This window comes from Daphnia pulex, chromosome 9 (assembly GCF_021134715.1).
Source record: "Daphnia pulex isolate KAP4 chromosome 9, ASM2113471v1".
Classification (NCBI taxonomy): domain Eukaryota; kingdom Metazoa; phylum Arthropoda; class Branchiopoda; order Diplostraca; family Daphniidae; genus Daphnia; species Daphnia pulex.
In genome coordinates this window covers 5,563,723-5,574,859 of record NC_060025.1, presented here as the reverse complement: position 1 = coordinate 5,574,859, position 11,137 = coordinate 5,563,723, and the positions used below count along the sequence as shown (strand labels likewise).

The following is an 11,137-nucleotide window of genomic DNA, read 5'->3' as shown; positions in this document are numbered from 1 at the left end:
TCCTGTGAGTATACTCTGATTCTTTGTTAAAATGGTTAGGGTTTGTGGTATGTTGGGATGTGTAAACAAATTTGGAACTGGAATACAATTTGTTAATCAATTTGTTGGAATACAATGTTATTGTTTACATCTAAGATTCTAAGTATTAAACACAAGAAAAGACTAAACAGCATCCCAGGCTTGGACTTTCTTTAATTTTAATGGGTAAACTAAGCTGAATTATACATTTAAAATTACTCTATAAAAAGCAGAATGTTCTAAACAACGATAATCCTGAACATTTGTAAGATTAGATAAGTAATTCTATGCTTAAATAATAAAAAACCGCTTTCTACTATCCCCACAACGTTAAAAGGACACGTTGGCGCACGATCCTAATTTAGCGGTTGTGCAACTCAGCATTCGGAACTTGTCTATGCTCGCGATTCCCAGCAAGAAAGTTCGAAGACCTTCATAAAGTTTTATCATTACTTTGGAAATCCCAAAGTTAAAAGTAATGATAAAACGAAGATCCCAAAAGATCCCAAATTGGGATCTTTTCTTCGTTTTCAATGAAAGGTTTTTAAAAGGTTAGCTTGAATTTGCCTGTAGGTGTACGGAAAATTTTGCGTCACCACAAGTCGCATTTTTTTGTCGAAAATGACAATTATGGACTCCGTCTTATCCCTGAGGAATTTAATTTACTAAATTACCGAAGGTTTAGGGGCCTTTAATGCAGCACAAGTTACAGTAGTCTGCTGAGAGAGGCACCCCGAAAGTCTTTATTGGGAATTTTCTCGACCAATCAGAATCGAGGAAATCCGAAAAACACGATTTAGGGTATTTTAAAGGTTTAGTTTTTAACTATAAGGCATGACGAAGTTAGGTATAGAGCTTATTAGATACTTCTGCACCTAAAAATAGAAACTATGTGATTCTTTTAACCTCTTCGATGCATTTAAAAAGTGAAGTAGCGGCCATTTACTTTTTGACGGCTGTGATTTTCCCAGATCTGATAACAGATGGCGCTACATTAAGTAAATATTAAACCCCTCAAAAAGCCATAGTAAGAATCAGTTAAATTAGAATGGCCTTTTTTAACGTTAGGTCAATCCCACCCACATCTTAAATTACAAACTTAGGGGAGACTGGAGTAAAACGGGACGGTTTTCGTTTGCCCCCTATATCTCCCCAACTAATCATTTAATTTCTTAAAATTTTTTTTATGTATTCCCTATTGTAATGTACCCCCCATATTTTTTTTATAATTTTATAATTAACCATTTCCCCATAAAAGACCTTTAAAGTTTACTCAGATTTATGGGAGGAGCCTATTTTTTGGGGTAAGTGAGGACACTGGGGTGGGTGGTAAGGGACGTCCTCCGTTTTCGCCTTAAAATTCATTAATAAAATTTAAAAAAAATTAAAAAGTGTTCCACTGCATAGACTCTTTGAGTTTATAAATGTTTCAATTTTATTATTTTGTTAATAAACCTTTTTTCTTATATAACAAAATTCCTTATGGAGCAGTAGGATATCCTGCGTTGCCAGGTCAGGAAATCAAGCCTCTTTAAAATGCTGTACGCTGATTGGCCCGTAACTGTCCCATTTTAGGCAAAAACAGCTGTCCCGATTTCCCGATTATGACTCTTTTTTTAAAAAGTTCATACTGTCTAAATGAATTGATCTAAAATTCTAATTTTTGTTTTAAACGATCAAGAAATGAATCAGCTTCATTTCCATATTAAATTTACATGCTATTAGCGTTTATTTCTTTCTATAAACATAAAATGGCGGAGACGAAAATTTCAAAAAAAAACCGTTTTTTAGTTTTGTCAATAACTCATGCAGTTATTGACAAAAATCAACCAAATTTCATGCCAAAGTAGATTATACAGATTTACATAACATACTAAAAATTTTTAAAGTTTTATTAACATCTACTATTTTTCCCCCCACTGTCCCTTTTGACCCGGTGTCCCGTTTTACTCCAGTCTCCCCTACATCTAAAATTTAACTTACTCTAAATTCCGAAGGCGCCCAAGGGGCTTTATTAGTCTAAGCACATCAGGAGCTGACTTAAAATACCTGAAAGTAGTGTCGTATTTTAGTATATTCAACAGTCATTTCAATTCATGCGGTTTTTTTATTTTAATAATTACCAAAAATGTGAGGTAATTATCATAAAAAACTCCTTATTTAGGGACTGAGGAATATGGGTAACATCCATATATAATAAAAGAACAAGCTTTTGTGGGAGGGGCTTATTCATGTCACGCATAATGTGTCAACACAGGCTCCTCCCCCAAAATGGAACATGCCCAAACATGCCAATCACCACCAGATGTCGTCGCCGTGATGACGCAATCTTTGATGACGCAACAACCAGCATCACCACCAGATGTCTCGCCGTATGACGAAATCTTTAAGTAAGGTACTGGGCAGATTTCCCACGATAAAATCTTTAACGGGCAGATGATTAAGCTACAGAAAAGCGAATAGCAAAACAGTCCGACTTTACGCTAGACAAAAGTTCCCCGGATTTGAACGGGGCTCAGGTTGCTCGTAAAAATTAATAAAAGGTTTCGTAGATTTTGTATACCTACGTCTTCCGTATTATTGCGTTCATACAATGCAGACTTGGAAACAGCAAGATCCGACACTAAATCGAAACAAAGATATATATAGAAATGTAAAATTAATTGTGCGCCGGAAAAAAATAGATAGCCTACCGCGACTGGAAAGAATTTCTAAATGTTCCGTTGTTGCCTTAGCAGTCTCTCGCACTGACATGACCATAGCGGTAAGGTTTTGATACTCAACAGAAAATGTCTAGACGTATAGTGATTAAGTGAAAATTACATATGCTCAATACTTAAGGCTAATCGAGCATGTTATTTTACGATAAGAAAAAGTCAAATCAATTTCTCTACCTTGCTCAGAGATTCAAGGTTTTCAATCCGCGAAAGGAATTCTTGAAGACCTAAATTACTTGTTATGCAAATAAATGATTAAATGGATATCGAATTTACAGAATTTTTTTACAGATTTTTTTTTTATTTTCATAGAGCAAACCAATAGTGCGTACCCCAGCCATATAGTTAGCTTGATAGTTAGGTTCATTAATTACAACAACAGCGCGTGTTTTTTTTAAATTATTTTAGAAAAATTTCAAATTTGTTATTTACTTATTTCTTACATAACTAACAACGTATGAACCAAATAAAACTAGTTTTCCTACAATAACAACGAATAGTAAGCAGACTTGTTACGTTGCCCAAATTTAAATTTTTTGAAATAAAATTTACTAAATTGCAAGCCAAAACTTTGGATTTAAGAAACACAATATTTTTAATGAATATCACTTAGAGGAGTTTAAATTGGTGTTTGCATCCCACTTAAAGGAAATATTTAAACCTTTTAATTTTAAAATTATTATTTTTCAAAATTTAGCGTCCTTTTCACCTTCTCCTAATCTTCTTTAAAAAAAAGCCTAAAGTAATAAAAGTAATATCGCTATCGCGTTTTCTATCGCACGATGAAAATGCGATAAAAACGATCGAAACTTCAATTTTTCAACAGCGATCCGACTTATGGCGTTTGTGCGTAAACGCGAAACGCGAATTTCCGATTCTAATGATCAAAACTGATTCTAATGATATTTTTTTCAAAGGAATCCCTTATTCATGCACCAACCCTATTCTGGACAGCAGACGAAAAAAAATGACTAACTCTTCATTACCCTTTTATCCATCGTATCTATATCAACATAGCACATGTCATCATGCATATCAATATCAGCCTACCATGTGGAAGGACTGATGTTCGATACCAGCAAAGGGTAAATCTGCAGTTAAAGAATTAGCAAAATCTTATAGTCGAACATTCAATTAGAACTGCAAAGCAAGCAAAAGACATATTGAAAAAAATGATACTTTTCCAAACTTATAAAGATCGATTACAGAGCGGACAGTGTAGTCTGTCCAGAATTCGCATCATAGCTCCTTATGGGAGCAAGACTGAAGTTACATATAAGTGATTTTGAAAAAGAAATAAAAATTAAAGGATTAACTGATAACTAAGGAATTTTGTAATCCAATTGGTAACGGAACTGACGAAAATTTCAATGGAAAAAAATTGAAACTAAAACTGAAACGGGCGAAACTCTGTAAGCCGCCATGAAAAAACTGTTACTAATTCACGTCCAATTTTTTTTCACAATTTCAGCGAACTGGAAACTTCGGACGTTAGCCAAATCTATTCGTTGTTTTACCTAGTTTTAAAATCCAACGCGTATAATCACAAGACATAAAAAGAATTTTCGATGATGATTCGATCATTGATCGTCGCAGCGATATTAAAAAGCCTGATACAGTACCAATCCTGTATTAATCTGAGCTTTTTAAACTATATTGCTGATGTTTTGTTTCACATAGTACGGTGATCCATTTAAACCTAGTAAACCCCTCTACAGTCCATGGGGAACATGCGACAAGCGAAAAGCAATGGCTCAATCTCGAAGAAAAAAATATGCATGTACCATGTCGGATTGATTGGATATCACGGATTGTACCTGAGCTCTTGAGAACTGATAAATATGCTACACAGTAATGAGTTTGTAGCCAACAGACGAAGATCGCTGGACAATCGCAAATGTGCAAAAATACTAGCTTAGTTGGGAATTGAAAATGTAAAGGTCCCTAGTTCGATTCCTGGTTTCGGCAAGAATCTTCGTTCGGATTCCCTTGCGTCTCTAAGCGAGAATCATACGAATGGACAAATGAGCCGTGTGCAAATAAGGAAAAAATGTATCAATTATTTGTATGTGTCGAAATAGCTCAGTTGGGAGAGCGTTATATTGAAGAGTTAAACGTCCCTGATTCGATCCCGTGTTTCGGCAGAAATCTTTGTTCAAAATCCCATATCGTCTATCGCCCAAGAGGCTCGGTGGACGTGTTTTCGCGAGATCCCCCGCATGGTGAATCTGCCTGCATCAGTTTATCATAGGAACTTTTCAAGTGAATCATGCCTAGATTGCTTTATTATTACACTAGAAAGTGATTTAGTTCGTTTTAGAATTTATTGGTCTTATTAGTCAGCGACTCTATTGCCCCTCCTCTCCCTCCCGGCTTGAGGCGATGCTTCGCCATGAGGTATGAAGACACTTTTGAAATTGGGTTTGGTAACCCACAGCCCCGTCTCCAGTTGTGAACAGTGCACCGTTTTGTGACTGGTCTCGGCCTCCAAGAATCACCAATCTTGGCGATCGTTCCAGTCCTGTTGGTCGGTGATCAGGTCGTGCGAGTCACCCTTTTCAAGTCTGCAAACGTATCGGCGATTTTGGACAAACATGGCGGCCCTCAACGACATGTCCTTGAAAGCCGGACGGTTCAAGTTCTCATCAAAGACCCCAACGTGGACGAGAAATTTGAGCGGATTTTGGACTACACACCCAACGCCAATATGGAAGTCCTCAAAGTTGGACTACGGGAATTTGGTTCTGTGCTGGACTTGCGGGAAGATCGTTACGCAAGGGCCATAGCTGGCATGATTCCCTGCCTCACTGGCGAAATTACGGTTCGGATGCCCTTGAGTGCCACCATTCCCTCTTACCTTCAAGTTGGGGACTACAAAGTTTATAAGCGTTACTCCAAACAGCCAATAACGTGCGGGGAATGTAACCTGACTGGTCGTATGGCAACGGCCTGCCCGCAGAAATTGATTAAGATCCCGCCGGCAGCGTCCAAACCTAGCTCCAGGAAGGGTCCTATGGCCCCCAAGGTGGTCACAAAAACTCTGGCGAGAGAAATTGTGCCGGTTCTATCTACCAAAATTCCCCCCCCCCCCCCCCCCCCCCCGCTTTTGTCGTCAGAGACGGATCAATGGCGCCAGGTCACGGGCCGTAATAAATCCACAGCCGTGTTGGAGAGACTACTCTTTCCTGATTCAGGAGATCCCATCGTCTGAAGCGGAGCCGATTGTTGTAGATCTGACCACTAGAGGTCGTCCGGTCAAGGCAGACCCCTCAGATGGAGAGCACGAATACACTTAGTCTTCTACACACACTTGATGTTGTAACATGGTGTCAGAAGTTCTGACGTCTGCACAGTCCTGCACATGGTTTTCTAGACTGTGAACTGAACTCTCGTGTATCCAGCTTCATCTGGTGCATCCTGCTACTTCCTAATCTTAATTTAGGATGTCGTCATCTCTCAAGACCCCTGAACCTTTTTCGTTCGGTGCCAGTGATTTGGTGTCACAGTGGAAACTTTGACGTCGACAATTCGAGTGGTACCTGATCGCCATTCGCACTGATCCTGACGAAGATGTCGATGAAGAAAAACAGGTGGGCATGCTGATCACTCTTCTCGGTAGTGAGGGCCTCAAAATTTACGACACGTTCATATTCTCTCGAGCACTAGACGACGATGCCAAGAAGATACAGCCGGTGTTAGACAAATTTCAAGCACACTTTGAGCCCAGACGTAGTGAGGTATTTGAACGTTTCAAGTTTCTAAGACGCCATCAGCTTCCAGGAGAAACTTTGGACACGTGGTTAATTCAACTAAAAAGCCTGATACAGTCGTGTGGTTATCCAGCTGATTCCATTGAGTCGGTGTTACGTGATCAACTCATGCTAGGTGTGGCGGATTCTCTTGTGAGGGAAAAGCTTCTCTACGAAAACGATTTGAAACTGGCTAAAGCGTGTGTTGTCTTACGCGCGTGTGAAACGTCCAGGAATCAACTCACGATCATCAATACTCCGTCTGCAGCTGAGTCAACACACGCGGTTCGAAGCTTCGACCGGAGGCCCTCCAGTATGCCAGATTATTGCCCGTCTACAAGGCGGCAGCAGCCCACATCGACAAATCAAACCTTGCTGTCAACTCAACCTCATTCAGACAATCAGCAAGGGAGATGCAGTAAGTGTAATCGTTATCATAATAAAAATTAGTGTCGTGTGGGTAATGTGCGCTGTCATGGTTGTGGAGTGCTTGGACATGCCGTCAGTTGCTGTCCTAATCACTATAATCAACACCAGAGGCCACCGCAGCAGCCAGCACGTCAAACGCCACCAGCAACAACAGGCAGGGTGCATGCGTTGGAAGAAGAGCATCAGTGGATTGGCAACGTTGAACAAGGAGGCACCGCAATGTCTCTTCCGAGGTCTGTTGATGATGATTATTTTGTGAATCACATGTTGCGTTCGTCCAGTGGTGGGACCGAGTGGCACCAACAGCTGTCGCTAGATGGCGTCGACGTAAACTTCAAACTTGACTCTGGCGCCACCTGCAATTTTTTTCCTCATGAATTCTTTCTCGGTATGCCCCGTCAACATCTTCGTCCAGGGCCTATTGTTCGAAACTATGGCCCACAAAACGGTCTGTTAAAAGTTCTAGGCCGACACACCGCTCAAATAGTTCATCGTGGTACTAGAGTGGTGGTTGACTTTGTGGTTGTTGACGAGCCTGGGCAGCCACCTATCCTTGGCCTGCCATCTTGTGAAAAACTTAATCTCATTCGCCGAGTTGATGCCCTTCAGTCGATTCCCGTCACCCAACCTCATCCAATAGTGGTGAAGTACATGGATGTATTTACTGGTCTAGGTAAATTACCAGTAGAACACGATATACAATTGTTATCTGGCACTAATCGTGTTGATCCAGTTATATGTGCGGCCAGCCGCCTGCCTTTTTGCCTCGAAGATCGTGTGAACTTGATGAAATGAAGGATGCGGGCATCACACCTGTTCACGAACCCATTGAGTGGGCCAGCCGGATGATGGTGGTGGGAAAGCCGGATGGTGACGTGCGTATTTGTCTGGACCCGTCGGAATTGAACAAAGCAGTCCAGCGACAACACTTCTCAGTACCTACCATCGAACAACTCTTTGCAAAAATCGGTAAGGCCCGATTCTTCTGCAGCCTTCATGCCGCCTCAGGCTTTTACCAAATACCATTGTCGACTGCAGAGTCCTACCTCTGTACGATGGCGACACCTAGGGGCCGGTACCGGTACCTTCGCCTGCCGTTTGGACTGAAGTCAGCCCAGGAAGTCTACCTTCAAACCATGTTTGATCTATTTGGAGATCTGCCAGGTGTTCTCATTTACTTTGATGACTTCCTCGTCACCGGAGAAACACAGGAGGAGCTGCACGCAAATCTCGAAAAAGTATTCCTGCGTTGCCGTCTTCACAACTTCAAACTTCAGTTAAAGAAATGTCGGTTCTTCCTCCAGGAACTTCCGTGGCTTGGTCACGTCATTTGGACAGGGGACTCTCACACTGGATCCCAACAAAGTCAGCGCAATGCTAGAAATGCCAGATCCCGACACTCCTGCTGACCTTGTACGTATTCTCGGAATGGTCACCTATCTGTAAAATTTTGTCGGGACCTAGTTGAACTCACCAGACCACTTCGTGACCTACTAAAAGCCGACGCCGCGTGGATCTGGGAGGAGCCTCAAAAGTTGGCATTCGCCACACTGAAAAATGCCCTAGCGTCTCTACCTGTCTTACGTCTCTTTGATCATTCTCAGGATGTTGTCGTTTGGGTGGATGCGTCCCCCATTGGCATTAGAGCCGTGTTGCTGCAGAACGGTCAGCCCGTCGCATATTCATCAACATCACCCACGTAGACTCAAAAACGCTACTTTCAAATTGAAAAGGAGCTCTTGGCGATTCAATTTGGTCTACTGCAATTTAAACAGTACGTGTACGGCCAGACAGTGGTGGCTGAAACGGACCACAAGCCGCTGGTTGGCCTCTTGGAAAAACTAATCGCGTCTTGTTCGCCCAGAATCCAGCGGATGCGTCTCCGGCAACAGTTCGACTTCAAGTTGGTTTACAAGCCGGGCAAGGATCTCTTCATTGCTGACACACTCAGTAGGGCGCCGTCACCCAACTTATTTAATGATAACGTCACTCAGGGGTGTGAAGAGCAAGTTCATGCAGTGCTCGACCTAGTCATCTCGAAAGCATCCACTAGAGAAAAATTTGCAGCTGCAAAGATTGCGGATCCTACGCTTTGTCTCGTCAAAGAGATCCTGTCCAAAGGTTGGCCTGACCACAAGTCTCATTGTCCAATAGCAGCAAAACCGTTTTGGGGTGTTCGTCACGCCCTTTCTGAAGTAGACGGACTACTTCTGTATGGCAATCGACTAGTAGATCCAGTATCTCTTCGTCCCGAAGTCATGGAGGGGACTCACGATGGACACTTTGGTGAACTGAAATGCATTCTGAGAGCCAAATCAGCTGTGTATTGGCCAGGATGCGATGACCAAATCCGAAACATGGTTGCTGGCTGCATCACATGCCAAACACATCGCCATCGAAATCCTTCACCGCCGCTTCGTCCTGTGCCGCTGCCTTCACACGCATTCCAATATGTGTCGGGAGACATATTCACCTTTGAAAGTGTCAACTATCTGCTCGTTGTTGACGCATACAGCAAGTGGCCGTCTTGTGTGCCTCTCCGTTCGCTGACATCCTCCTCCGTCATCGCGGAGGTTGCGCGTGTGTTCTCTGATTTCGGCACCCCGGAAGTGTTCATGTCAGATAACGGTTCTCAATTTGACTGTGCAGAGTTTCGTGCTTTCTGTGATCGGCGCAACATCCGTGCGGTGTCATCCAGCCCCACTTACGTTCAATCCAATGGGCTCGTCGAGCTTCATATCCAGACTGTAAAGCGTACCATCCTCAAAATGTTTGCATCCGGCAAAACGCTTTGGGAAGCTTTAGCAACCATTCGGTCCACTCCAGTATCAAATAGTCTTCCGTCACCGTCAGTCCTCTTGCAAGGCCGTCATCTGCGTGGATATCTTCCGTTTTTACCCGATCAACTTACTCCGCAGCATGTCCCAGCGTCTTTCGTTCAAGCTCAGCTACAACGTAGACAGGAAATGGCCTGCTTTCAACACGGAGGCCGCCTTGATGTCCGGGGATCAGCACTCAGAGTCGGACAGAGCGTCAGAGTACTCATCAGTGGTTTGTGGATACCTGGAACCATCGAATCCGTCTGTACAGTGCCGGGCTCTTATGTTGTTCGTTTGGCTGATGGTCGTGTATTTCGTCGCACACGCCGTGATATAAATATAGAAAATTCGTCCAGCGCATCAAGCACAGCCCGTGCAGTGGCTGCCGGTCCCATCCATTCGTCCAGCGCATCAAGCAAAGCCCGTGCAGTGGCTGCCGGTCCCATCCTTTCAAAATTAGTGTGGCATCCGCCCCTCACTCAACCGATCCGCCCGGAGGTTCCTCTCATCATTCCGTCAACATCACAAGCGACAGAACCAACCCTTCCAAATCCTACAACAGGGCCGAATCATCGTGGTCAGCCGTCCAAAACTACACCACCTACGCCTTCCCAGCAGCAGGTGATTCCTCCGGAAGCAGTGGTTATTCGGCAAGGATCTACTCGTTCCGGTCGCCCATACTTGAAGTCATAAATTTGATCTTTCTTATAATTTAATGTGTGTGATAGCTTGTGTTCTGTTGTGTTGGTTCAATCACCTCAATTATGTCACATGCTCCTTACTATCATATGCATTAGTTGGTGTATGCAAGGCTACTCGTGTTAACTAAGAATTGTTGTGTGTCATTGTAGGCTACTCGTGTTAACTAAGAATTGTTGTCTGCAATTGTCCTGGCAATCAATGTATTAACTTGTCAACTAAGAAGGGGGAGATGTTGTAGATCTGACCACTAGAGGTCGTCCGGTAAAGGCAGACCCCTCAGATGCAGAGCCCGAATACACGAGAATACACTCTTCTACACACACTTGATGTTGTAACACCGATTCCGTCTGTCAACCCGTCGATTATACCGGAAACCCCGGAGGCCACACCGCGTGATGCTCCATCACTACTCGAGAGCTCCCCCGGTGGAGGTGCAAGCGATCAACATCGGCCTTCCGACTCCGCGTCGGAGGTGGACGACCACATTTCGGAGCCACACTCAGGATCCGGCCACACCCTGACCGTCCACCATTTTGTTTGTGACCCGAACGGCCGCCTTATATCGGTCCAACTGCACAATGCCTCCTTTGTTTCCCTCTACCGGACGGGGCGTCCGGAAGAGTTTTTCGTGAGGAGCGGAGCGCTTTCTTCCAGGTCGTCGTCCCTGCCTTTCTGTCTACGGTCAAGCGCCCTCTCATCCTTG

The 11,137-nt window shown here is 43.3% G+C and overlaps 1 protein-coding gene and 1 long non-coding RNA gene across 2 annotated transcripts; one reads left to right on the top strand and one right to left on the bottom strand.

The window, feature by feature from the left end:
- Positions 1 to 2,552: 2,552 nt before the first annotated feature.
- On the bottom strand, positions 2,553 to 2,976 carry LOC124202737. Its single transcript, XR_006878324.1, has 3 exons — positions 2,913 to 2,976; positions 2,712 to 2,811; positions 2,553 to 2,641 (listed from the first exon to the last, which is right to left on the bottom strand). It is a non-coding gene; the product is annotated as an uncharacterized LOC124202737 (long non-coding RNA).
- Positions 2,977 to 4,785: 1,809 nt separating this feature from the next.
- On the top strand, positions 4,786 to 10,425 carry LOC124202959. The gene is made up of 9 exons (XM_046599481.1): positions 4,786 to 4,957; positions 5,075 to 5,161; positions 5,228 to 5,796; positions 6,269 to 6,620; positions 6,718 to 6,902; positions 7,022 to 7,560; positions 7,647 to 8,278; positions 8,378 to 8,532; positions 8,647 to 10,425. The coding sequence occupies exons 1-9, from the start codon at positions 4,786 to 4,788 to the stop codon at positions 10,423 to 10,425; spliced, it is 4,470 nt and encodes a 1,489-aa protein (XP_046455437.1).
- Positions 10,426 to 11,137: the final 712 nt, after the last annotated feature.